The 27,813-nt window shown below is 46.6% G+C and overlaps 1 protein-coding gene across 1 annotated transcript in view; it reads right to left on the reverse strand.

Annotated features, from left to right (window-relative positions):
* Positions 1-15,508, reverse strand: part of LOC149342284 (uncharacterized) — a 33,287-nt gene extending 17,779 nt beyond the window's left edge. Inside the window, exons 1-5 of the mRNA XM_089546776.1 lie at positions 15,487-15,508; positions 13,707-13,793; positions 11,730-11,867; positions 5,364-5,584; positions 2,800-2,921 (exon numbers count right to left, since the gene is read on the reverse strand). Coding sequence (XP_089402902.1) covers positions 2,800-2,921; positions 5,364-5,584; positions 11,730-11,867; positions 13,707-13,793; positions 15,487-15,508 — 590 coding nt within the window. The remainder of the gene's footprint in view (positions 1-2,799; positions 2,922-5,363; positions 5,585-11,729; positions 11,868-13,706; positions 13,794-15,486) is intronic.
* Positions 15,509-27,813: the final 12,305 nt, after the last annotated feature.

The following is a 27,813-nucleotide window of genomic DNA, read 5'->3' on the forward strand; positions in this document are numbered from 1 at the left end:
ACCTTTACTCTTTAACATTGCCCTAGCGCCACTGGCAAAGGCCCTTGCTGCTGTCCCAGGGCTCCACACAGCCATATACGCAGATGATATAACCCTCTGGACAACGGGAGGATCCCTTGGAACAGCCCAGGATATCCTGCAATCTGCCATAGACATCACCACCACTCATTTAGCAAACACAGGCCTCCGTTGCTCTCCACATAAATCGGAACTCCTGCAGCTGAAACCCCTCCCCAGTGACCCCCCGATTGAACTGCACATGTACGGGAATCCAGTGCCCATTGTGCCTCAGGTGAAGATTCTCGGCCTTCTAATTAACAACACACTCGATGCAACCGCCACCCTTCAGCTCTTGCAGAGACAGACCAAACAGGTCGCTGCACTTATCAGGCGGGTGGCAGCACGCAATCATGGGCTGTCTGAACGCGAGACCCTCAATATGACAAATGCACTAATCATTAGCCGCATTGCATATCACCTTCCATACCACATACTCACTCAGCGGCAAAGACAACAGGCAGACATCCTAATACGCACGGCTGTCACCTCTGCCTTACGTCTTCCACGGACGGTTAGCACGAAACGTCTCCTGGCCACTGGTACCCACAATACAGTGATGGAATTAATAGAGGCTCAGCGCACCAACCAATTAGTCCGCCTGAGTCGCACGGAAACAGGACAATGCCTACTGCGACAGCTACGTCTCAATCCACCAATTCCCACCCCAACAAGTCCTACACCTTACATGATTTCTCTGCGCACGCAGGATCACATATATCAGAAGCCCCTACCGCGCAATATGAGTGCTAGTCTCCATCACGGTAGGCGGCAGGCACGAGCGAGCTATTACACGAAAACATACAGCAACCGCTCCGATATCCTTTATGTCGACGCGGCACAAAATTCTAAACCAGGATATTTCACGGCAGTCGCAGCCTATGAAGACGGCACAGTGGGGGCCGCTGCCACTATTCGAACTAATTCGCCTGCAGAGGCGGAAGGAGCCGCCATCGCACTTGCTCTGGCCCACTCCATCATTGACAAAAACATAACAGAAATTTGCACAGATTGAGAGGCCGCGTACCGCCACTACCTACAGGGCGTGGCGACTCCGGCAACACACCGTATTCTTACCACGGCCACCTCTCTCGATCGAACGGTTACTCTGTCGTGGGTCCCTGGGCATGCCTCGATCCCCGGTAATGAGCGCGTTCATGCGCTGGCCCGAGAACTCTCCTCCCGGACCCCGGAGGATCAGGCACCCAACCCTGCGCAAGAAGCCCCTTCGGTCCTCTCTACATATCACCAAATTACCACATTTTACAAATTCAGCCGCATGACACTGCCACCACCCCACAGTACCTTGTCGCCCTTATCCAGCGCCACATGGCGGCAATTACAGACAGGCTGCTTTATTTCACCCCACCGCCTCTCATGCTTTCATCCCACCTTTCCTCCTGATTGTAACACCTGTGGCGTGCCCAAATCCACACTTTTCCATTACCTTTGGGAATGTCCTTCCCCAAAGGCAGTATCCCCCATCCCCAATCCCACTCATTCTTCCTGGGAGGCTGCTTTACGGACCGCTCAGCCCGCCGGCCAGAAATGGCTAGTGGATCGGGCTTTACGTGAAGCACTAGCCCGTGGACTCCTGGACCAGTAGGGGACCACCCTGGAAGATTTTTTTTTTTGTGTAATAAAGTTGTTTCCATCCATCCATCCTGCCATACTAAGTGTCGCGCGTCAGTGTAGTGCGCGGTGTTTGTGCGCGGAATTGGTGCGCGGTCTTCCTCCCGCGTGCTTCCCCCGCGCGTATGAAACCTCTTGAACTCTTGTACTTTGGACACTGTTTGGAACACTTGCGTTTGTTGTGATTGTATGTGAGCGCATTGGGCAACATCAGACGCCGTAATTTGTTTTTCTGTTTTGTAGAGGGACGGCTGTCCCTTTTATGCTCCTTGGTTCAAATAAACTTCTCTTCAGTACCCACCTCGCTGCGACTGCGCGTAAGTGAATGATTACGGCACTGCTATCAAGACTGCAATATATGTATACCCTGTCGTCAAATAAACGTCAGTTGAAGGCCGGCATCCGTCCCGCGCGTATGTGCCTCGTCGGTCGTATTTTGAAAAAAGTGCTAGCCAGTATAGCTTTCTAACTAGCCCAAATTACAGCCTTAATGAAACACAAGTTCGCACAAGACATCTGTGATTCGAATGACCTTGAATGCTGCATATACAAATTCAGAAGTGAAACGTGTTACATATGAACTCGTAGGCAGCACGTATGTGCTAACTCGAGGCTTTTGTGAAGTGAATGAACTCGTATGCAGCCCATGTTAGTTCACACGAGACTCGTTTGGGGCACATATCAACACCTATAAAGCATATGTGTTCATACAAAGCATACTTGACATATAAAACTTATAGCTGCCCATAGGGGTTCACCGAAACACAACGGTGGCACATATAACCTAATGTATAACACATATGATTACATACCAGGCACATATGATTTTATATGAGATTTTAAAGCATTGAAGTTTAGCTCATATTAAATTGCCATTAAAGTATAGGTTCGATAATTGGAAGGAAACGACCCGAGGTCTCTACGGCCGTGCTAGTGTTATGTCTACTTTAACTGCTGCCAGACATCTTGTCGGGGCTGGCTATAGGTCTATACAAAAGAAACATAGTTTTTCAAAGCTGCAGTGTGCCTCTCTACCTGCTTTCCGTCATAGCTGCGAGTCATTACGGGTATAACGCACCCCAAAAGCATAAAGATTGCACGCGTCCTTACGGGGTCATCGTCTCGAGAGTAGCTCGGTCCGTCTGCTGCAGGGTGCCGCGTATTCTAAACATCATGAACGTGACCGTCTCTGTTTTTGGGTAACCGGCGTTTTCAAGAACGGCAGACAGCTCCTGCGGAAGAGAAAGAAATGCCCTTAAACTACTGGAGAGAAGGTTTCGCGCAAACACGCCGACCCGAAGCTCTGATGCTTGTGGTGTACGAACACCTGAAGGAACTGAGGCAAAATGAAGGGAAGCAGAGTTATGAATATTTCGCATGAGTGATAAGTGAATTGTGCACCGCTCGCACTCACCTCGCATGGGGTAAATATCTAGAGACACGGTGTTCTTCCTGGTGTGATGTTGCCTCTTTAACGCCAGCAAGTTGATGTCGCCTACTAATTGGTGTTGCTTTCTCGAGATAATCTTTACAATATTAAATTAACTCCTTTTATGCCCAGGAAGCGCAAAGAAGAACGCGCATCAACAGGCCGAGCTACCAGACTCAATCGTAGGTGGTAAAGATGACAACTTCCGGAGACAACATCGTTTTCCGCTTCATTCACTTTATCGAGTAATAAAACTCATTGGAGTTGACTCATCAGAGTCAAAGCAAGAAATTAATCGTAGAGGGTGAATCCAACTAGTCTCCGAGATACCTCGCGTCGCTTTCCGTGATCGTAATATAAAACCATTATTCCAAAGCCGTTACAGATACCGGCGCGGGACCTTCTTTTTTAATGGACGCAGGTATGAACAGAGGCGATGACGGTACTGTTTAAGGCCATGAATACAAAGGACATCTATTAAGGCGAAAGCCTTTAATGCCTCATCGTTGTAAGCAGCAGTTGTCGACAGAAAATGTCACGCTTTTCAATTGGTCGAAACGGCCGTGACGTCACAGTGCGCGAATTTCAAGCGGGGCCAATTGTACTTTGCCTAGTAACCATGCAACCAATTGAAGGGATCGTATAGTGATGCTTCAGGTAAGTGCGACTGAGCTTAGTTAATTGCTTAATTACCCAATTAGCGTAATTAACTTTTCGAGTCAGGCCATATAAATAAATAAAATGGAGTAGGAAACTGGTCGAGCTCGGGAATCGAACCCCGGTCTTCGGCGTGCGAGACGAGCATGCTATCCACTCCGCCATGTCAGCTCGATGGTTTGGAATGAACAAAGGCGCGTCTAGTGAATACAGTGTCTTCGCTCACTCCCATCCTCCTCCCTTCCCTTCCGGAGAGGTTTAAGTGTCGACCGAGATATGAGAGACAGATACATTTCCTTTCCTCAAAAACCAATTTACCGACGAGCGAGGCGTAGAACCGAATGGGCAATGGCGTTCTATGGACTCCCTGGCAGCGTTGCAAGATGCTGTCGCGTTCCACTCTTAGAGGCGAAGCTGAACATCTTAACCACACATCAGTGACCACACTTTAGGTAAAAAAAGTGCCCCCTGAATTTTGACGGGTGAAACAGTTACTGCGTAATTTCCTTTCCTCAAATACAATTTTCATTTCCTACATTACGGGCCCTCTCTGTCTTCTTTCACTCCCACTTCCTCCCTTCCTCTACGGTGCGGTTCAGGTGTCCACCCAGATGACAGAGAATTACTGCTCCATTTCCTTTCCTCAAAAAGCGTTGCGTTCAAAGGGCAAGGCATCGCGCCGAACGGGTGGTGGCGTTCCGTGGACTCCTGGCAGCGCTAAAACACGCTGTCGCGTTCCACTCCTAAAGGCGAAGCTTAAGCGTCATTAATTAGCAGTTAATTAGTATTCACGCATTAATCAGTAATCAATAATTAATTAGTGATTTGTCATCACTTAGTAATTAGTACTCAATTATATGTGACGCCATCAGTGCCACAGAAGCAGCGAAAGTGGTGCGGAAAACGCTTTCGCCGCTACGCACTTTAGACAGTCAAAGTGCTCCCTGAATTTTTTTCATTCCGTCGAATTTCCATGTAATATTTCGATAGCATGAATCACACGTATCGCTCCCAATGCCACTTCTGCGCGTGGATCTCATCAAGTTGTCTACGTCTGCCACGTCGCCAACAGGAAATTAACTAGAGCGGCGGGTGAACGTTGTCCATACCTCATTGTCTAAGGGTGCCTCTGATGTTATTCTCCCTATAACAATCATCCGGTATATACAGTTGCGTTGAAACGTGTAAAAAAAGAATTAAAAGCTTCAGACAGTCATGGCGACTAAGTCCGCATTTAAACATCTCTCATTTAATGCCATTTGTGCTTCAGGAGGCTTTTAACAAGCCCTTTACGGAATTCGGCACATAGAGCGCGCAGTGCGCCAGAATAATTCCATCTACGAGAGGTGCGAGTAGCGCAACTCTGACTCCAGCTGCCGTGTAATCATAAAGCTGGCTTCTCTTCAGCAGCCCAGCGCCACCCACTGTCGCTGAGTCGAAGTAAAATGTTGGTAACAAAGAGGCATGTATCTCTTTCGAGGTTTTTTTCTCGACTGTAAGCCACCTGATTCCAAAGAACGACGGCCACTCATTCAGCGGGTGACAAGGAATTAAAAATTAAATAAAATATTAAATGTTGCGGACTAACCTTGAACACTGGAAGCAATGCTGGGTCTACCACAGCCTCAGGGAAGTCTAACTTGAGACCAAAGCCACGGCACTTGACCTCACGGTAGAGTTTCATGGCCTCCGTAGGAAATCCAGTGGTCTTCACTATGGCTAAAGTAGCCGCCGGGGCGCCATTATATGACAGTGTAAACAAAGTTGTTGTGGTCAAATTCAGGCTCTTCAAGAAGTTGTACGCTGTCTCTGGAATATAAATAGACAAAACAATAATTGACGCTATTTATTCGCGAAAGGCAGTGTACCGGTTGCATGAACGCAACAGTGGAAGACCCTATATGACTTTGACCCCACTGGAGATTCGAGTGCGTAGAGAGATAAGCACAGCAGTGTTTTAAAGGCGAAAGCCTTTACAACCTCATGGATGAGCAAAGCGTCTGCAGGATTTGTCCGTCCTCAGAAAGTGTCAGCACAGCCTGTCAATCACAGTTAAGACTTAATTAGTTGCGAATTAATTAGTAACTGGAAGCGGCGCTGGAAATAGTAAGAGAATATGTCTATTTAGGGCAGGTAGTGACAGCTGATCCGAATTATGAGAGGGAAATAACTAGAAGAATAAGAATGGGGTGGAGCGCATATGTCAGGTTCTCTCAGATCATGAATGGCAGTCTGCCAATATCCCTCAAGAGAAAAGTATACAACAGCTGTACCTTACCGGTACTCACCTATGGGGCAGAAACGTGGAGGCTAAGAAAGTGGGTTCCGCTTAAGTTAAGGACAGCGCAGCGTGCTATGGAAAGAAAAATCATAGTTGTAACGTTAAGAGATCGAAAGCGGGCGGAGTGGGTGAGGGAACAAACGCTAGTTAATGACATCCTAGCTGAAATCAAGAGGAATAAGTGGGCTTGGGCAGGGCATGTAATGCGAAGGCAAGATAACCACTTGTCCTTAAGGGCAACGGAGTGGATTCCAGGTGAAAGCAAGCGAAGCAGGGGGTGGCGGAAAGTTAGATAGGCAGATGAGATTAAGAAATTTGCGGGAATACGGTGGCCGCAACTGACGAAGGACAGGGTTAATTGGAGAGACATGGGAGAGGCCTTTGACCTGCAGTGGGCGTAGTCAGGCTGATGATGATGATGATGAATACTTAGAATACCTATTTTGTAATTAGGTGACACTTAATTAAGTTTCGTTTCTAACGAAATTCCGTGTATAGCGAAGACGGAGTATGTCGTAAAGCGAAATTATCACGTGATAATCACATGTGTAACATTACAAATGACGTCCCAGTAAGGGTGATTGATGACGTCACATGTTACGCGACTGATGACTTCCCAGGTGGCGTTGCTGCTCCGCAGCTGCCCGCGCCCTCGTATCTCCTCGGTCGACGCCTGGTCCATGCAATCAACGGACGCTCGATGGGCTTTTGCCTAAACGCACGTAAGGTCACTTACGTGCACTCCTGAATTTTTGCATCCAGAGTGGTGTCACCTCTGTTGAGACATTGGCGATAAGCGTGGACCCGAGCAAGAAAGAGGCCGACCAAGTCATATTCGCCCTTGGCAGGTAGTAACATTCACCTGAACTTTCCCTCTTCCTTTTTTTTTTTCGTCCCTTCAACGCTTCTTTCCCGACGTGCTTCATGTCTGGGACAGATGCTACATCTTACTTTTTTTTTCTCAGAACCTTAAATAACCAACTCTCCATCAAAATAGAGCACCGGCGAGAGCTTTTCTTTTTTAGAATCGTCGGCGTCGTTCGTAGCAAGCAAACTAAGCAACAAGTCAGCCACTGCAGCGGGCGTAAATAGACATGAATCGTTATATGACAAGCTCAACATCTCACCCGTGAACAAAATGAAATGCTTGACGCAAGTGTCACTTCACTCTCCGAATTGTTACTAAGGGACTCCCGACGGCAAGACTATGTTCAAAAGGACTAGATATTGAAGAGCATACCTCCTGATTGTTCAATAATGCGTTCAATTTCAGTCCAGTTTCGCCGTATGAAAGCGGGACAATTGGTAGTCCCTTTCGAGTCATTTCTAGGTAGTCTGTGGCTACAGTTCCGTCCAGACGGAACGACAATTTGCGCTAGAGTTCCGTCTAGACGGAACTACAACTTGCGCTAAAGTTCCGTCCATACGGAACTGCATGTAGCGATGGGGTTCCATCCAGACGGAACTGTATCTGACACCATACAGTTCCGTCCAGCATTATCTGCCACAACAGTTATGTCCAGACGGAGTTAAAGCTGGCGTTAGGGATTGGGAAACCAGTTTGCTTGCAGACTTTTGCATGTCCATTTAAAAAAGTGGCAATCCTGTTCCGCCTAATTTGTGACAGGATATTCTGCTGCATCATTTGATTTTCCAAGCAGTTAGTGAGAAATGGCAATAGAGCGAGTTTTGACTTGGGTTTGTTGGTGCGTTTGCATAATCCTTGTTGACCGTTTGTGTACGTCTTAGTCTTTTTCGCGCTACGTCATCATGCAGCACAAACAGACAGGGCTTCACATCACTTCGCGAAGAGTTTCTGCAATCTGCTTCTAACAGTATCATTTTCCCGATCCTGCATGCATGCACGGAAGTTATACCTTCGAGGATGCAACTAAACGCAGTACGCGGACAGATATTTTGGTGCCGTATACATGCGTAGAGAGAACATCTGGATACAGCTTTGTCAACTGGTTATTCTAGAGGCAAAGAAGTGCTTTATATGTTAGAAATCACCCATTTTGTATCGTATGGACAGTACGGACATTAGACAGTTTTAGTTTTACGTACAAAGAACCTTCACGCACGTAAACGTGGGCAGTCTACGTAGCCTACGCTCGTGTCGCTTCGTACAGTTTAGCTACACGTACGGGACGCAAACTGTGTAGATTTGCCATATAACCTAAAAAATGCGCTATCATGTTGAGCCGCGCCATCTAGTACAGATAAAGAAAACTAATTTTGCTTAGTCGAGCTGCTTGGAGCGGAGCCAGGTCAAGCCGCAGTGCGGGCGGTAAACCCTTTCCCCCTGTCTTCTGACAATCGTTAAGCGATTTTATTCCACCGAACTGTATGTTGCATGTTATCTTCAAAGGGATTGCATTCTTTCACGCCCCGCATCATATTTAAATCATTGCTTTTCGAGAAGCGAAGGCGCGCTGGTGTCCCACTCATTTCGATGACGTCTGCGTATGGCGCCAAAACGTGCACCGTTATGCTTTTCCCGCTGACTGTGCCGAGGGTCTCGCGATATCCCGCTAGGTTTTGAGCTTCGCGTGGTCTCGCGAGACCGTCGGCACACACGTTGCTATGACGACCACAAACGCTTCTCCGTCAGGCTTAGAAGCTGCTGAAACGGATTTCTATCTGGAAAACAAAAGCTAGTTCTCACCTAAAACGTCATGCGAGAGCAAGAATGGACGAACTGAAGGCAAATACAGCAGCTTACAGCACGATACCACGTCGAGGGATTAGCGAAGAAGCTGTCATCGTTGTGAAGCGGGCGGGCAGGGCGCCGCCATCTTGCCAACGCCACGTACGCAAGCAACGTGAAGACCGCAACACAAAGATCCGAATCTCACGTACGTCCGCACGATCCACACAGACACTTCACGTTCTGCGCATGCGCACTGGTGACCCGTAAGCGCTCTACTTACGTGAAGCTTCTACGTACGTGGAAATAAAACTGTCTATTGTATGGACGGAACTCTAGCTGCAGTAAATATTCCGTCTGGACGGAACTGCAGCAGGAGCAAATGTTCCGTCTGGACGGAACGCTAGACACTCCGTTCTAGGTACCCACTTCTTGAATGGCGCTACACGAACCCATTCTTTCCGACTTGCGTGCGAGCCGTCCAATAGGGCACCAGACAGAAAAATAGCAATATATATTAACCATAATCTCCTTTCATCCGCTGCTCGTGTGTTATGTCGTCACTTAAAAGTACCGCGGCGTTGTTCTTTGGAGGGGTCATGCGCGTTCCCAGTATTGCGCCCAGTGCGGTAGTGTGCCGAACGTAAGGATGGTCTATGTGCGTCTTCCTGTCGGTGTTTTTAAAGGATTTGGGAGGGAAGTACCAGGTAAGGTCACCTGTTTTTTCGACGTTTGGCCCCTCGAAAGGGAAGGTGATAGTTAGGGAGGTTTTTATCAGAGATAAAAATGCAAGCGATTTCTCTTGAACTCACGGCATAGTCACCACTCATCATCATGGTGTGTCACTCGAAGCAAGCTCTCGTCTTTCTGAGCTACCAGTGAAACACACTCAAAGGTATCCGACCGTGCTCTTGAGTCAAGAAAGGAGAGCTACAACAATATCGCATCCCTGCTGAAGACTTTTCATGAAAAATGAGGAAAAAAATTTATTCAGTACCAGCACTAAGATCCAGTAAAAAAAAAAAAAGCGCGCTTCCTGCGCTAAGGCCCACCGGGCCCAAGGCTAATACAAAGAGAAAATAGCTGAACATTACGAGAACAGCAGGAAAAAATCTATAATTTTACCCCATATTCATGTATTTATAAACCACCCCTTACCCTCTCACGGCGGAGGAGGTAGGGGCTTATCTGTTACAACCGACAACGACGCTTCGGAGGCCGCGGTTGTTGCGCGGCGCGTCTGTTCCTTCAATCTTTCCTCTCATATCTTTCAACTCTCCTCTGTCTGCACGTGGCAGCGATTGTGGCTGAGCTCGAGCCAGTGGGCAGGCCCGTGCACTTTCCTTTTCGTCCTTCCTTCAGTCGCAACAACAACAACAAATCATGGCATGTGGGACAGCGTTCAAGCAAACGCCCGAAAGGCAGGGAACCAGTTATCCCGGGTGTATACAATGCGCACCTCACTTATTTGCTGAATACGTATGCCTGAGGCCAACTAGGAAGGTCACAAATCACAAATAAAAATTGCACACCATGGCAAATGCGATATCACCAATATCCGCTGCACCAGTCGCGGAACCAGTCTCTCCGCGAACCAGTCTTTCCATCAGTCTTTCTCCCGGAAGAAAGACTGTTGGTCGAAACTAATCCGCAGCTCTCGGTGGTGGCGTGGTATGCAGCCAGGAGTACTGATTCGGCCAGTGAAAATGCCGTGTCAGTAAGGTTGTTACCATCTAGAATGGTTGCAACCGTTTCATTGCTCTATTCCACACTGCCAGGTAAGATCTGTAAGGTGCTAGCCTTTCCTGTGCTCTCTTGCCGGGATATCTGAAGTTTTCGGATCCAAATAATTACGCAGTAGTTCATTTCAAATATAGTAACATATCACTGCGCGGGATCAGTCCTTATAGAGGCCTCAGAAGATTCTCTTGCTATCTTGCTCCTATTTTTTCTATAATCTTGGCAAGTACAGTTTGCGTAAGGTTTATTTTTTATCACAACTTTCTGAAGACCGTTGGGTCTACTTTCCCTATAGCAAGATGTACATCACAACTTTCTGAAGACCGTTGGGTCTACTTTCCCTATAGCAAGATGTACAGGAAGACGTCGAGGAGCGCTTATTCAGCAAGTGATGCAGAAAAGAAACAGCGCAGCATTCTGAAGCTTGACAGTGTTATGACCGAGTCCACGGTCGTGCCAGGCTGACCTCAGCCGACTCCGTTAGCTGACACCCGGCCATGACGAGAGTCCTCGAGATGAGAAAGAACTCTTTCTAAAGAACTCGCTCTGAACATGAAAGCGTGAATATTTGTGCAAACTGTATAAAGATGAAGGGCAACGTGAGAAGAAATGAAGACCTGCAGTGTTGAATAGACTGTTCTTTAAATTTTTACTCACCTTTATTAGGCACCACCTTGCTTGTTTCCCTCTAACTGTTGCATAGCCTTGCTTATACTTTGAGCTGATCAATTCGCACCAGCCTTCCTGTATGCTTGACAGCGTGGTTTCCTTAACAGATGCAGCACTGTTCCTCTTCCATTCATATGTGGTTTGAAGCCCAGCCGAAAAAAAAAAATATTCAGCTACTGGATCCAGAAAGCTGTGTACATTTCTTCTGTACCGTGAACCGAAAACAGCAATGGGCTAGCGGTGCTGTGATCGATTTCATCTTTTGCTCGAAGCAGCCCTCGATCGGCACTCTGGTTGCGACGAAAACGATACAGAACGATGAGAGATTTGGCCGAAGGGAACACGCTGTTTAGAGCGTTTCAAATCAGGATGCCCTTATCCTGACATACTCAAGGTGGCGAGTGCTATGTGTGGCCTCGGCAGAGCACGAACGCGAATACATTAAAGCACGGCCTAGCAGATGATGTTGCAGGTACTGCTGACCAGAGTTCTGAGCATCTATCTCTAATGGCTACGGTGCGAAACGACTGGGGACCTCCGCTCAGGTTGCCCTTGGTTGCATTGTGACAGACAGATCCTGACAGAGAAGACACAGTCAGCAGTTTTCTTCTTACCTTCGTAATTACCGTTAGTATATTGGCCTATCCACAGGATCAAGACGTCGCACAGCCCATCAGGCGGTAGAAACACGTTCCGGTCGGCAGTGGCTACCTCCGATTTGGTCGGTGCAGTGATTTGACAGTACAACGGCGCTGCTGAATAAACAAAGTAAGAAACGTTAGGCGAACAATTTTTGCTCGCATCTTTTCGGAGATGATAAAGCCGAGTTATAAAATGCACATGAGACATGGAGCAAAATTATACCACTGGCAAACGTTGTGGAATCCGGAGACCCACTTAGAATGCTTTTATACAACTCAGCATGAGCAAGAAGTTTAATATTTCGCTATTTTACCAGTATAACTTTTTGCTTTCTTTACAAAATGCGCCTAAAGGTGAAAAACTGAGGATGGTGAAAATATTTCCCACCTCTTCAGGAACGGTGTGAACATCCTTAAGTATTTACCCTGAACTGGTATTTTTTAAGTATTCAGTGTTGTTTTCTAAATAACATCAAGTGTGAGAGAGCATCCGTCTTGTGCGATTCGTACTCATTCTTTTTCTTCTCGACTGTGTGAACTTTCAAAAAAACTATTACCAACTCGTCCTATTTTAACGGTACAGCGTTAATGGTGTTGTGACAAGGAAAACCGGATAGGTCGAGAGGATAGTGACGCGCCTCGCATGACATGGTGCGAGTAAAATTGCAAGCGGCCCACAACGATGAGACAGTACAACAGTGAAGACATCATTGCACAATTCGTCTTAAGTCTGCAGGGTCACGCCGTTATTATTACTTAGTGCCTCTAAAGAAAGAAAAGCAACTGCGCTGAAATAAAATGGATCCAGCCGGGACTCGAACCACTGCGCTATGGGTCACGAGTCAGGCGCACTACCTCTCGAGCACTGATGAACGTTCGGTATATTTTGTTAAAGGGAGGATTTGCGTGCCCTCCTAGGTTTAAAAAATAAAATAAAAGAGGTCAATATAAAATATAGAGAAAGTTGGCCATGTCTTCAAAGTGATATGTAAAGATTACCCAACCCGCTGAAGGGTCCCAATAACGATACCACGTCATACCCTTTAGGCGCACCTTAAGTGTTCCTCGAATTTTTTGAACTTCTGGAAGGGCTGTTACATGTAAATTTTCATAATGAATCTGTCCATAATTCTCGATTGTGGATAGGTATACTGCATTTTACATTGAATTAAATAAAAATGGGCAGTGAGTGGTACATTAAATTGTTGTGCCTTCAGGAAATCTATATCGCTCTGCCTCTTGCAGGGAGTGCTATCTGCAGTTCGTCGAAAAAGCAATACACTTCTCTTTCAATATACGCGACACATGACAGACACGACTCAAGCGATGGAGGCGCCGACATCCAGCGCGCGCCCAACAGATGGTTCTGATGCTCTTGGTGGTCGTTTCCCGAATGCTTGAAAAATGGGTAAAGCCGCGCGCTCTCAGGAAAAAGCCGCCCGTCGGGAGCGCCAGCGAGAGTTGGCGCGCGAACGGGCACGGCGTCGTCGGGCGAATCCAGAAGCCCGCGTGAGGAATACTGAAGCCGTGCGCAAGCGGAGGGCGGAAGATCACGAGCTTCGAGCGAGAGAAGCCAAGAGCCAGGCAGTTTCGCTGTTAAAATCAGTGTTAACGTCAGGACACACGCTTACCCAAGAGATATCCCTCACGTGGGTTCCTGGACATGCCTCAAACCCCGGGCTATCTTTTCTCTTTATTTTCAGCGTCCTTCGACAAGAAATTATGCATTTAGTCACTGAGATCTAGAAATAAATTTGCTGTGACATTATCATTGTCAGCAACACCCTCAACGAAGTTGAGATAGCTATAGGAGACGGGACTGTCTTAAGGGCTCCGAATTTTAACACTAGTTTCGTTTGTGACAGAACTGCATGCTTGCACCGCGTTGCTAATGACGCAAAGGCAAATTAGGCAAAAAATACAATTAACTTTAATAACAGATATTAGTACCTGGGGTCGTGGTCGTCGTCGTCGTGGTTGTTACAGTTTCTGTTGAGGAAATCAGCAACACGCGATTCAAATATACTACTAACTCCACTGAAACATGAGGAAGCATGTATCATGAAAGTTTAACCCACGTTTTTTGGACCGCAAGGATCTGTAAAAATGTATGTACTCGCCAGAAGGCGTCGTTGTGATATTAAAATACCGCAGTCAGACATTAGAGACGGTGAGTCTCACCTCAAACCCGTCGCTTTCACCATCACCACGGTTATGCTCGTAAGCCACGAATGTTGTATTTTGGAAACTTACTTGTAAATTTTTGTTTAAGCCCGCCATGTGGAATTTCAGTGCCACTTATTGCAGTGGCAGATTAGGATGCTGTAAGGCCCTACATTAGATGGTGGCTTGGTGCCAAGGCCGACATCTCCGATGTTCTGACCGGCTGGGTAACATGTAGACAAAGGTCACATGTATATCTACTTTCGACGACGATGAATTTTGCTGACGACTTAAGGAAACTCTAGTCACTCACTGACATTCGTCCATGCTCTTTGTAGAAGATATCGAAGGCACTCATTTGGTCGCACAGAACCGAGTGTTCTTTATAACAGCTGCACTTCGATGATATTCAGCCCAGTTCACTTTCATGTTTAACTTATATAACGTGCAACTGTTGAATTTTAACATCATGCCGAGCGTCTCAGATGTTTTTCTGCTCAACATGCGTAACAATGAAACTTCTAGACCTACTTTTTTTTTTACCGATTGCTGTTAACTGTTTGAAACGACATCGCTGTTCATGTCCAGGGTGTCTCAAGTCTCTCGTGGGGTCTCACCACACTTCATACATAAACTGCCAGCTCAGAAAAGGTTTCTTCGTAGGAAGGTATACGCAGCTGTACTGAACAAAAAGTTTGATAATGCAGCATACTTACTTTTTATGGCTGTGAAAAAAAAGAAAAGACGCAGCTTGGGTTACCTATGGGACATACCATAGAAAACATACAAGCAAAACCACGAAGGTGGGACAATGCACATAGTCAACATGCACCGATGCAAGTCCACGTCATGAGCTCAAAAAGCATCAACTACTATTAAATGCGTTACTCAACGAAAATTTTTGCCAACCTTTGGCGCTTAAAATCCCTCTTTTTTATATCCAAGACTCCCAATGATGCTTTCCATTGCTCATTACGCAGAAAAAAAAAGAGAAACGTCATGTACATTTCCATTTTTGTCATCCTGAGCACAGCAACCTCGAAATCTAAAGCCCGATGGCACGTCCAAAGTGCCCGATAGGGAGCGTTAGTAATCGGCGCGCAGCAGCTAGCCGTCAGTCGGTACCCGTGCAGAACATAAATGCGAAATTTCCAGATGCGCTTCCACAATCCGATTGTGCATTTGCACGCTTGTATGAACCACCGAAGCTCTTCATTCAACTGCACCTGCAAGAGATGAGAGGAATAAAAATTTTCTGTGAGAAGAACAGACTCCTTAACGCTTTCCAAAACTAAGACACGTAACGATGCGCTGTATATTGTTACCAAGGCACAGCTTAAAAACGATGGAAAACAACAACTATGAGAAGAGAAAGCGATTTCTACTCATCTAAGAATGTGTAGTAGCGGCGCTGACAAGAAAGCTTCAGTGAAATAGGCATGGTTGAGGTAACAATATCTTCAAGACCTGCAGTATTTTCCGGAAAGCCTGCTGCAGCATTCAACGGAAATCGCGGCCGTATTTCTTACCTTTCTTCTACCTTCTGCTACATTCCATAATACATCACCTGAGGGACCAATGCAGCCCATGATACGTGTGTCCAGTCTCCAACGTTGAGACTGCGCTGTTTCACTGTGAGCCGAAATCCTCCAAGTGTCAGAAAAACACTGCAGTTTTGTTTTCGGAGGAGTTTCCACCTGGAGATAGCCGCGAAAGTCATCGAATGACTTCTAGAGTTCCATTATATTACCGCCCCGCTGTTATGCTTGAAATATCTTCTAATCTTATGAGTCCTTCCTGAAAGGAAAAAAAAAAACAGAAGAGGGTTCATGAGCGCGGACATGCAAGCAACCACGTATGCGCACACATAGAATTCTCCACAACACAGCGTAGCCTGAAGCGCTTCACGTTCTAGCTATAGTTTTTCTTGTCACGATTTTTGCATACCGGTTTTCTTGGTTTTAAATTATTAAGTGACGGATTTGCCTCTTCACCTCAGTGGTGCGAATATTTAAATTTATATTCACGGTAACAGGATCATCATGAGAAGAAAAATGTTTAACGTGCGGTTTCCTTCCGCGACCGGCAGAACAAAACACTTCAGTCGCGCCTTACAATACCTTTTCGCATTACTTATCGAATTATTCAGGGTAAGCGCAGCCGGTCACAACATTGCGCGATTAATCGTTCAGTGCGTGCTTATTAAGACCTGATTATTGTTACTATTAAAGTGTTACAATGAATAAGAGAATACACACACATGAAGTACGTTCTGGTTAGCAGAAGTTCACAGCTAAGTGTAGCTGGCCTAAAAGCTCATTGCAGTTAGGTATTCCACAGTCATCAAGACAATGTTTTAAAAGTCCAATGGAATCTACGGTACTATAAGGTAATTTTTTGTGGTTGTTATACAAATAAAAAAAGAGTGATACGTTTTACACAGAGCTGTCAACCACAAACAGATGTGACCGAGATGGCACGTTTTCTAGGGCAGTCTCTGCTGCGTGGCACATATATTACCATGTGGCCCTGACCCCACATACACGAAAAGTCAGATGGTGATGGGTAGAGTGCCCCCCACATTTATCGTTGCAAGAACAAAAGATTGGAAGGCTATTTCTCAAAGTTCTGCGGCTACAGTTCAATCCTTACTCCGTATATTCGAAACTGCCTGCTCTGAATGGGCAAGGTTACTAAGAGCGTCGTGAAGGCGAATTTTCTGGCGACATAGAGCTGAGTGTGGACCGAAAATCAGATGATCTCCGGCGCAAGGTGGAACTATTGTCTGTGCATGTCTGAGAATCTCAATTTGTGTTTAACCGCACGAAGCTTACTGCACTATTTTAGCGTCAAAGCTCCCTGGTTTTGGCCTCAGCTCTTCCGGTGTGGAAAAGGTGTGGAAAGTGTACAGACCAGATGAGAGTTGAAGGAACATCATGAAGGAACAAAGCACGGCATATTTTAAAAATATCGGTGTATCTACCAAAACTACGTGTTTGGATTAAACGGTACCTCAGGACTACGGCGAATTCAGTGAATTATGTATACTTCCCACAAGAATTTTCTTCTCTTCCTTCAACGAATCCCATTTTCATCATAAAGCGAAGTTTCACACTGAATGAATAGTTTTTTTTAATTCTTTTGACCACCTCAGGCCGGTGAGCAAAAGTTTTACCTCAGAATGAATTACGGCATGTGGAATGATGTACGAAAATATTAGCACGTTTCTTATGATTTTTGCAGAGCAACAGCTTAAAGCGCCTTGTCACATGTTCAGTCTATCTGCAAAATAACTATTAAGTCAAAAGAAAACTGAAGCGTGAAAAGCTCTCCGGGAACTGAGGTCAGCTAAGAGGACTTTGCAATCTGACATACGTTGATTGAACAAGTGAGACCTTTCACACAAACATACTATGCAATTTGAAGCCTTTTGACCAGTACTTTAGCCATATTTGATATGGTTCTAAGCTATCCGCTTATGTATATTTTGTAGTTGTAGAGATACACATGATGCCTCTGGTGTCGGCGGTGGTGGCAGTAAAATAGCAGCAAAAGCAGAATGCATACCGACGGACCATTAAAAGCAAAAGGTAAAACCCGGCAAACATAGCGCCTAGTCTCGAGGCAGTGGACGCGTTTAAAAAGAAAGAAAACCATAAGGCAATTCTGACCAATGAAATAAATGTGCACAGGAACTTTTTCTGTCACAATAAGCGGAAATAGGGACTCGCTAAAAATGTAACTTACTTGGAGAAAACACTTGAACGGCGACTGACGGAGGCATTCTTAGAGGTACAAATCGGAAGAGCTTCGGTTATTTTTCCGGCTAGCCATTCTTTATGTCTGAAAATGAAGACCATGAAAGAAAAATTAGAGGTGTATATGGACGAGAAAAGGTGCAAAGCAGGATCCTTGGATGAATTCTAGTGATCACTATCGCATGAATTCAAGTGATCTTTGAGCCTTTAAGCGCTCGAAGGTGGCTGTTGTGCCGTATGTGCACGAACTGTGTCATGGGCTAAAAAAGCCGGAAGGAAAGTACACCATAAGCGTAGTTTTTTTCGGCACCTGCTAAATTGTGTAATATTTCTTCGCAGCTGCGGATAAAATCTGTTATCAGATCAGGTGGCATAAATTACAGTTGTCCAGACAGGCATCGTAGCAGGTTTATTCCGTGCAGTGTTGGCGTTGTGTATAAGTGGCCGCATTTTTGTGCGGCTAAGAATATTAAACTGACTAGACGCGTTGTCCTAACACTCAAAAAACACTACAAATCATGCGATTATTCCGTCCTGAGGTATCGCCCTGCGGTATCCTGAGTTATCCGTCATGGAAATGAACCACTGATTTTTCCAGCACTGTCATTCTTCTCGGACATAAAGAAAGATAGATACCAAAATTATGGAACCTCTTGTCATTAGACCACTAAGGATGCCTGCGTTAGTTGCCCATCAAGTATTCTTTCCCAAAAATGAGTTCCATTTCTTAGCAAGTCCGTATCTCCACTTCAAGCGATAGAAAACAGTTTAGGAGAGCTTTTTTGCGCAGGCCACAGATGTTTGATACTTTTCGTTCTATCTGGACACGTGCACTGCCTTGTTGGCTAAGCGCGATGTTTGCCGGGATTGGTCAGGTTTTTTTTTTTCAGTGCTCTATCATATAAGCTCACTTGAAGTCAGCGCTTATACTATTCCGTTTCTTCACTTTATTCCATTTCCACCACGCTGTTGTCTGCCATGAATGAGTATGGTTTTCATTTAGTCTGCAAAAAAAAGGGGGCCGCCCCGGTCGATCAGTGGTTATGGCGCTCAGCTTCTGAACCGAAAGACGCGGGTTTGATCCCGACCACAACGGTCGAATTTCGATAGAGACGAAATTCTAGAAGCCTGTGTACTGTCCAATGTCAGTGCACTTTAAACAAAATCCAGGTGGTCGAAATTTCCGGAGCCCTTCTCTATGTCGTCCCTCATAGCCTGAGACGCTTTGGCGTCAAATAAAAAAAATATATTGGCTGCCACAAGAAGCTTGGGAACTGTCGTCAACCACAATGCGCGTGTCTTCGAATATGTGCCCCGTGGAGCCATGTGACCAAATTGAATTGGAGTCTATGTGAATACTCAGGATGGGATTCAGTGCATTAAGGCCATCGCTATCAGTTCGCAGCCTGAGGTTAGAGAGGCCTGCTTTTCATGAACGCAGCTCGTTACAGGACCTTGACAGAAGTCATAAATGCGCTGCCGTGGGGGCTGCCAAAGATCAGTATAGCTGAGGCGAGATTCGGTAACTATAGTGCGCAGCGTTCCATCTGTTCACCTCGCTCACGCTTAGTAATTATGAGGAGGAGAGGAATTTGCACGGCAACGCCTTCGCCGAGCTTACGGCGCACATGGCTACTCGAATTCGATCACACTCAGCGTTGCAATTAAGACAAGGAGGACGCCGTGAGGAAAAGAAATGCGGATGCGGTCCTCTAAAACTCGCGTCCAGCTATCGGGGACATGGCTGCCCAGTTATGTGGCGACCGCCCGTGATTACGTTTAGATAGAAGGGGGCTGCCCCGGTTAGCGTCTCAGTTTGCTCGATCTTCAAAAGAAGCAGCCGCAGAGGATCACGTGCTATCTTAAGATCAGTAATGACGCCAGCTACTACAACTTTGTAAACAAGAGATTTAGGTATTTGCTTTTATCTTGATTTTTTTTCACTGCTACAGACTGGATTAGTGGAGAGGAGTATACACCTTCATTAACTCAGGCAAATAGAACCTCCCTCAACTTGCTTGAGTGATGCATCTGACGTTTTCGACGCTACTTAAGTGTTATTAAATATCGCCGCCACCAGAAGTTTTGGCATGATATGGCGGCAGGTCTTGATAGGTAATATGTTTTCTCAGAACACATGACACAAATATCATAGGGCGCAACTTTGTGAAAAGCATAACGATTATCGCAGTTGCGACAGCAAATCGCAGGACGATTCCTTCGCAAACGTCTCGGGTACCTAAGAGTAATTCGACAACCGGTGAAGCCAAAGCAGAATCAACCTGTCACGCACTACGACGTGATGTTCTCAACTTATTTTCAGCTTTATCTTAGGGTTCATTACACGAATTATTCAAGTGACGACTCATACGCTTACAACCAATTTCGCTGAGGGCGTTGTCGACATAAGAATCGGGGCTCCGAATACCAGACATCTCAAGCTAATGCGCAAAACTGGCATACACAGCTGTTGTAATTTCGAGAACTGAACGTACTCGAAACGACGGCTATACGAGTATCCGACAGTGTAATGGACGAGTTGAACTAGACCAGGCTGTCAAGAGCCTGTCCATGATCCCCATTATTTTTTCAGCAGGCTGCAGCAACAGCAGTCACATTGGGAGCTTCAAGGCGGGGGCCCTGTTGTGCAGACTGCATCTGCAAATAGAGAGCGGCGTTCGTTCACAACGCTATCGAAGCTTAAATCAGCAGCGTTGTTCGACAGGCTCTTCAACATTAATGTCGTGACAACACACACTGCACAGTCATCATGGGAGGCAGCATGCTACGCATCGCGCAGATGCACCTATGCTGTATTAGGTTTGAAGAAAGGACCAGCAAACCTGCAAGCATTAGTGCTATGCCGACATTATCAGCAATCATCTATCTGGGAGAAAACGAGGGGCAAGGGCTTAGCACGAAATTGGTATGGCACGGCTTTCAATTCGGATCGGCAAGTCAAGCCAGCGTACAACAAGATCACTCTACCTGTCAAATATCATGACTCGCGCATCAGACCTGTGTCATATCTATGAAAAGATCGTTCCAGGCGGTAAGATTATAAGTGGCTTAGGGTATAGGTTGTATGGCGCGCCACGGGCAATGACTTTCACGCAAGGAAGGTGAGGGGGCCTCCACAGCGCCCGCGGCGTAGTATTCTCCAGTTAGTAGCAGTTTATCAAGTCACGCGGGCAACCTGCATTTTATCATTCAAACACAGCGCCTGTTTTTCCGAAATGTCGCAACTCCGAAACGGCGCAGTGTAGGACTGAATCCGCGAATATCGCTGCGGTTTCGTTCACGCAAATGCTCGAAATATTAGAAGGAGCTGAAGCTACAGTTCCACAACTCACACCAGTCCACAGGAAGCACACGACGGGACGCCTCCGCCGCCGGCCGACAACCAGCTATGACAGTAAGCCCTTGCCGAGGGATGTGGTGGTCTCCAGCGGCATTTTTTATCCCTAGAACTGAGGTGGTGAGAGTAGCAAACCAGAGAAACGAGCTATCAGGTGACAAATTCTTACACAGACTCACAGAAGGGGACCTTGTGGATTTCACGGAACGTTGTTGTTGTTGTTGTTGTCCTCTAAATAATGGCGCGTACCCACTGCGTAGGATTGGCTAAGACACAGGCGGGGACTGATAGGTACTCAGAATATTGAACAAGTAAATAAATTATGAGGGGAAAAGAAAAAAGTAATAATGATAATAATAATAATTAAGAAATAAATGAAAGAAATTCAGATGTGTAATTTAATTAAGCTAAACAATTACAGTGAGATCGGTGACTGAAATAGAGAACGGGGCTAAATATTCCATGATTCGCAAAGCTTTCGTTGCAGAGAAATATTGATCATGAGAAAGAGCAGAGCTTAAAGGGACAGTGAGGAGAGCTCTATTAATGTTTTTTTTTATAGCAAAATTCGATAGTTAGGCGTTTCACGCCTTTGTTGCCACTTGGAAGGCAGCGAAAGATGCATTTATTTCTAAGAAATTTGGATTCGAAGTTGAAAAAGTTTTTCCCGCCGCTGATTCAAACTTCGGACTCTCTTGTGACGACACAGGACTAAGTGACGTGAAAAATAACGTGCACATGACGTAACGCAGACTCCGTGATTTCTGGCGGCCAGCAGTGCGGCCTAGCAGCACTGCAGCAGCCGAAAAGAAAGCTACCGCCGGCCGCACGTTGAAGGCATCTACCGGCTATTGCGGCCGTCGCTACCGTCGCTTGGTTTACGTTTGCACCGACGTTTTTCCAGCGTTACGATGGATCCCGTTCTCGAAGTCGACAACGAAGATCTCGCAAATAGACACCTTTAGCATATCGTGTACCTTGTTACCGTCAGCGGAGTTCCGGGAGCCCGCCTACCGCCGGTGAGCAGGCGCTGATTGGTCCCGATGCTGTAGGCGCGCGCGTTGCTGCCGGGTACGTGGCGCCATCTGGCTTCGTCAAGGAGATTTGCGCATGAAATGGCTACGCGCGGGCCCGGAACTCAGGTACCGGTTACGGGAACACGGTACACGGTATGCTAAAAGTGTCTAATAACTCCGGCCTGCACTTTAGCGACCTCAGCCCCACAGAGCGTCAAGTAGTTGGAAGTTGACTGGCACAACCGGGAACGTTTCGCCGGGCGAGCGTACGACGACTCAAGGTGCTCTTTACACTGCAAACTGCCTTGTACGGTCACCGAAAATCGTGCCATCATAGTTTTTCATCGACCGCGGCGATCATCTGATCAACCTTAACACGCTCCTTCAAAAGTTCACTAGCATTTGGAGCGGCACTTGGAGTTCCTCTGCTGTTCCGCGCTTGTAAATCGAGGCGCGTCAAAAACGAAACCACACGGGCATGCAGAGCGCATAGACGCGAAGCACCATGATATACTGAAACTCGTCTGGCCGCCTGTGGTGCCGCTAAGTATTGATTTTTTTCGCTTACAACATTCAGGTTGTCTTTTGTCGGTCTTCCTTGTGTGATAAAAGCGCACTATTGGTTTCAAAACAAAACTTACTTCAGTATTCAACCGCGCAAACTTCGTTTGTCAGCCTCAGTGATTCCTGTTTCTCGTGTCCCAGTGTTGCTAGAACCATTGGTTCTAGCAAAACTGTCTTGTTCTATGACGTCACAACGATTGTACTTGCGAGTTTGGCCTGTGGCGGCGATACCTGTATTTTGGTTCTTGCTCTTTTCTACGTTACAAGAGCTTTGTTGTCAGTATGAGTGGCGTTTTTGTAATCAGGAGCGGATAATTTATCGATACAAGCCAACTTCAATTTCTCCTCAGTGTCCCTTTAAGACGGCAGCCGTTTAGTGTCTGTAGGGAAGTTTTGAATAGCGGAGAGCACATTCCAGTTATTGTGCCCAAGGGAGGAAGCTCCAAGAGACAGAACAACCGCAGCTGACAGACTTAGACCTAGCTGTCGTAACGGATGCTCTAGCAGGCGGCTCCGTAAAGAGGAGAAACGGCGGCAGGTCAACAAGAAATGATCTATCGTTTCGGGTTCTCAGCAGAACGGGCGCAATGGGGAGACCGCCAGACCAGATCTATAAAAGTAGAAGTTTAAGTGAGGCACACGACAATGTATACGCGTGAAGGAAACCTCAAGCTTGCGTGATCGCCATCCTTTACTGCACCATGGGTAACGGAGATGCCGGAATTCGGGAGAGGAGGTCAGAGCTGATGCTGCGAATTCTTTCAAGAGCAGATTACCTGCAAAACCTGGGCGCAGTAATATATGCGCTGGGTGGAAGCACACATACGACTAGGCCTTGAAGAGATGCCTTCGCCAGGGTATCAGCAACCTCATTCAAATGGATTCCTCTGTGCCCAGGCACCCAGACTAACCGTAACGAACACACGTGGAGTGGAATCAAGCATTTGAGTAAGCGTAGTGTCTGAGATGTTGTAGACGCGGTGAGAGAGGAACACAACAATAATGAACGCGTCATAATTATGACTGATAACAAAGAGCTCTTTAATTTGCGAAACGCCAAGACTACTGCTAAAAATTCTGCCAAATAAATAGGGGTGTAATCGGGAAGGCGGAGTGAGAATGACTAGTCAAGGGAGATGGAAAAAATGGCAACACCGGCCTCCTCTTCACACTGTGAGGCGTCCGCCGCTATGAGCACATGAGATTTAAAGCGCAGCAAGTAATCCTGTAATAAACAGCTGAGCAAATGAAAAGGCATTAACTTTGCCTGTTTTGGAAAGATGTCATCTAAGACAATCTGAATAGATGAAGAATTGGCGCATACCAGAAGGATGTCCGAAATGCGGTCGTTTGAGGGGTCAAGGAGGGATTGCACAAAACAAATCTGAGCGGTACGGAAACTAGACCAGGTTTCGTCGAAAAATGGCCGAGGCTGACGAAGGAAGATCAAATTGGAGGCATGAAGCGACGAATCGCACATTTTTACGAATGTTTTCACCGTTAAGAGCCGAAATTTTGAAGGCAATGATGGAATGCGCGCTTCCAGGTACAAAACGGAATTCGCCACACATTTTGGAAGGCCCAAACAGAGGCGTAACGCCACCCGCTCCAAGAGAATCAAGGGGAGAGGTTTATAGGCTGGCGCACCGGAGAATAAAACTCAGCCGAACTCTAAGACTGGACGGACGTACACTCTATAAATCATAAGAAGCGGCCGCCTTCTCATGCCAGAACGAACAGTGCTCAGCCTGCGCAGCATGCCGAGTGCTCGGACTCCTTTCGCAGTGATCGGTTCTATACGGGCCCGCCAGAAAAGAGAAAGATCATAAATTACACCGAGGTATTTGATGCTTTGCACTTGAGGAATTACATGGTTCCGGTAAACAATAGAGATATTAACTCGATGAGAGAGCGGGAAAACCAAAATGCACAATTATCGACATTAAAGGACAGATTAATGTCCCCTAACCATTGGTCCAGGACATTCAGGTAGGACTGTAAGGACTGGTACAAAGAGGAAATGTCGTTCTCTGAAGCAAAAAAGGCGATGTCATCAGCATACACCTAGGCGGACACCTTAAGACTGCAGAGAATACTGCTGAGTAAGATGTTGAAAAGTACAGGCGAGAGGACCGCCCCTTGGGGCACTCCTCTTTCTTGTCGAAATTTGCTTGATGAAACACCGTTCTGGAAGCAGTAAAATTCCCTGTCAGGAAGAAATTCAGTAACCCCAATCCACAAAATATCTCTGAAGTCCTACTGCCTGTAGTCTTTGCAAGAGCGTCCTGTGCTCAACGCTACCATAAGCCTTACACACATCTAAAGTAACAAGCGCTGCGTATTGGTTTCGGCGACGAGCTAACTTGGTTGGTTTGGTTTGGTTTATGGGGTTTAACGTCCCAAAGCGACTCAGGCTATGAGAGACGCCGTAGTGAAGGGCTCCGGAAATTTCGAGCACCTGGGGTTCTTTAGCGTGCACTGACATCGCACAGTACACGGGCCTCGAATTTCTCTTCCAAAGAAACTCAGCCGCCGCAGCCGGGATCGAACCCGCGTCTTTCGGGTCTAACCGTATGCGGCTCTCCAGATCGGTATGGACCCACCATATAGAGCATCCTGGCCTGAAACTTATCTAGCAAGGAATCAACAGCCCAGTCTCTGAAATAACGGACATTATTCTACCATGCAACACCCTCTAAAGTAACTTTACGAGATTCGAAGTTAAAGAAATTGGCCTTATATTGTCTAACACATAACCATCTCCCTGCTTTTTAAGCAAAGGGATAATCTTTGCTAGACGCCACTATTTGGAATCCATGGCCCCTTAAGAGAGTAATTTATATTTGCTAGACGCCACTCATTTGGAATCCATGGCCCCTTAAGAGAGTAATTTATAAGTGCCAGTAAGTCGATGGGAGAGTCCTCGAGCAAAATTTTAATCATAGAAGAAGCCACACCATCAGGGCCAGGGGCCGCGGGTGGAAGGCGCGATACAGTGTTCGAGAGCTCAGTGAGGGTGACCTCCTCGAAATCGTCCAATGTGGCAAGAAATCTCGGAGGAGATGGAAGAAGAGCCGTAAACCGACGCTCAAGGCCTCTGCCTATCTCTCCTAGAGATTGAGCAAGTTCAGCCGATGACTGAACTAGGGAGACAGCGCTCATGGTGGTCGAAATTAGTTTCCTGGATTTTAGGTAATTGATTAAAGCACGCCTTTTACCAGATTTTGTAAGGAATTCGTAGTGTTGAGTATCGTACAACTGTTTTGCACGGGATACGGTCCGCTTAAACGTAGCTGCAATGAACTTATAATCGATCCAGTTTTTGTGACACCGATTGTGGAGAAGTTTCTTCCAAGCAGCCTTTCGGCGCCTATAATCTCGAGTGCACTCTGCGTTCCACCAAAGGCATGACGATGTTCCCTTATGTGCCTGGACCAAGAACTCCGATATTTTACGAGCTCCATCTAAAATTGAACAAATGCGGATGGCATTACCTCCACTGTTGGAATGAGATAATTCCTGAAGGTCTGCTTTGAGGACATTTTTAAAACTGCCGTAATTTATGAATGTGAGCCGTGTGCTGTTAGGAGAGGTCAACTGGCATATAACTTGGAAACTGATCGGAAGGTGATCACTATTGGAGGCACAGTCAACTGGCGCCCAAGAGAACGCAGTTATTCCGGGGGAAGAAAACGACAGGTCTAACGCTGAGCGAGATTGACCACGGACAAATATGGGGAGACCCGAATTTAAACAGATGAGATTATTTACACAAGCCCAGTCCCATAAGAGCATACCGCAGCGATCTGTTCGAAACCCCCCCGAAACATGATGCGAGTTGAAGTCTCGAACAATTAAAGCTTGTTTCCTGCAACTAGATAAAAACGAGTCAAGAGGCCGAATGTCATGCACACCAGTTGGAAAATATACATTAGCCAGAGTGAGTGGCTCATATCCAGGAATATTCAGATCAAGAGCCTGAATTTCGCACTGTCGGTCCATATATTGAAATGACACAGTTGCCCTGTGGCAAAATTTTGTGGATGCGAATAATAGGAAGCCACCACCCCTTGAGGGCCGGTCTAGCCTGAAAGAACGATAATTTTGTAAATTTTACCGAGAATCTTTAGTGAGCCACGTTTCCTGAAGAGCAATTAAATCTGGACTTAATTTACTGGTTAAACAAACTAAATCTGTTGAAGGGGAAAGAATTGACCGGCAGTTCCACTGCAACACCCTCAACGACCCTATGTCGCCGAAAGTGCCGCAGCGGATACCGCCTGATCTAAAATACTGTCTTCGGGTGTAGATTTAGTCTTCGTCTGAGAGCAAGACGGACCAGCAACACCTAAAGGAGACGCACTGCGCTTTTGAGCACGCATCTCAGTCTCCATGTCAACGCACTCTTCAGATGAGATTTCTGTCGCACTGTGATGTGGATAACTGGTTGGAGGAATAGACGAAGGATGTGATTGAGTCTGACTCAGTGGATTGGAAGCCACGGGCACAGAAGGTTGGGGAGGTGCAACCAACGGAGAAGTGATTGTGCCACAACCAGGAGCAGTAGAAGCTTGCAACAAAGCGGACATCTGGGATGCCATGACCTGTGAAATGCACGCGGACAGATTTTAGACTATACGATCCATGGCTCTCGCCATTGCTTTCTCCACCGCCACAGCAATCGCTTGCGACAAGGAGGAATCCCCAACGGTTGCATGACGCGCTGCCTCACTTGCATAGCCTGATGTCCTATCTTTGATGACTGCCCCGCCGCGGTGGCTCAGTGGTTACGGCGCTCGGCTGCTGACCCGAAATACGCGGGTTCGATCCCGGCCGCGGTGGCTGAAGTTCGATGAAGGCGAAATTCTAGAGGCCCGTGTACTGTGCGATGTCAGTGCATGTTAAAGAACCCCAGGTGGTCGAAATTTCCGGAGCCCTTCACTACCGCGTCCCTCATAGCCTGAGTTGCTTTGGGACGTTAAACCCCAACAAACCGAACCGAACCTATCTTTGATGACTGCAACTGCTTCACGTCTTGAGCACCTGTGCTTCTCAATCAAATCTAGCACTTGAACTTCCTCAGCCCGCGCTGGGCATTCGGAATGGCCTGCTGAGTGTCCACCACCGCACAAACAGCATTTCTCGTGTTGAGTAGAGCACCCAGCGGGGTCGTTTCTCTCTCCACATTCACAGCAACG

Source organism: Amblyomma mixtum, chromosome 5 (assembly GCF_055824585.1).
Source record: "Amblyomma mixtum isolate Tamu chromosome 5, ASM5582458v1, whole genome shotgun sequence".
In the NCBI taxonomy this organism is placed as follows: Eukaryota; Metazoa; Arthropoda; class Arachnida; order Ixodida; family Ixodidae; genus Amblyomma; species Amblyomma mixtum.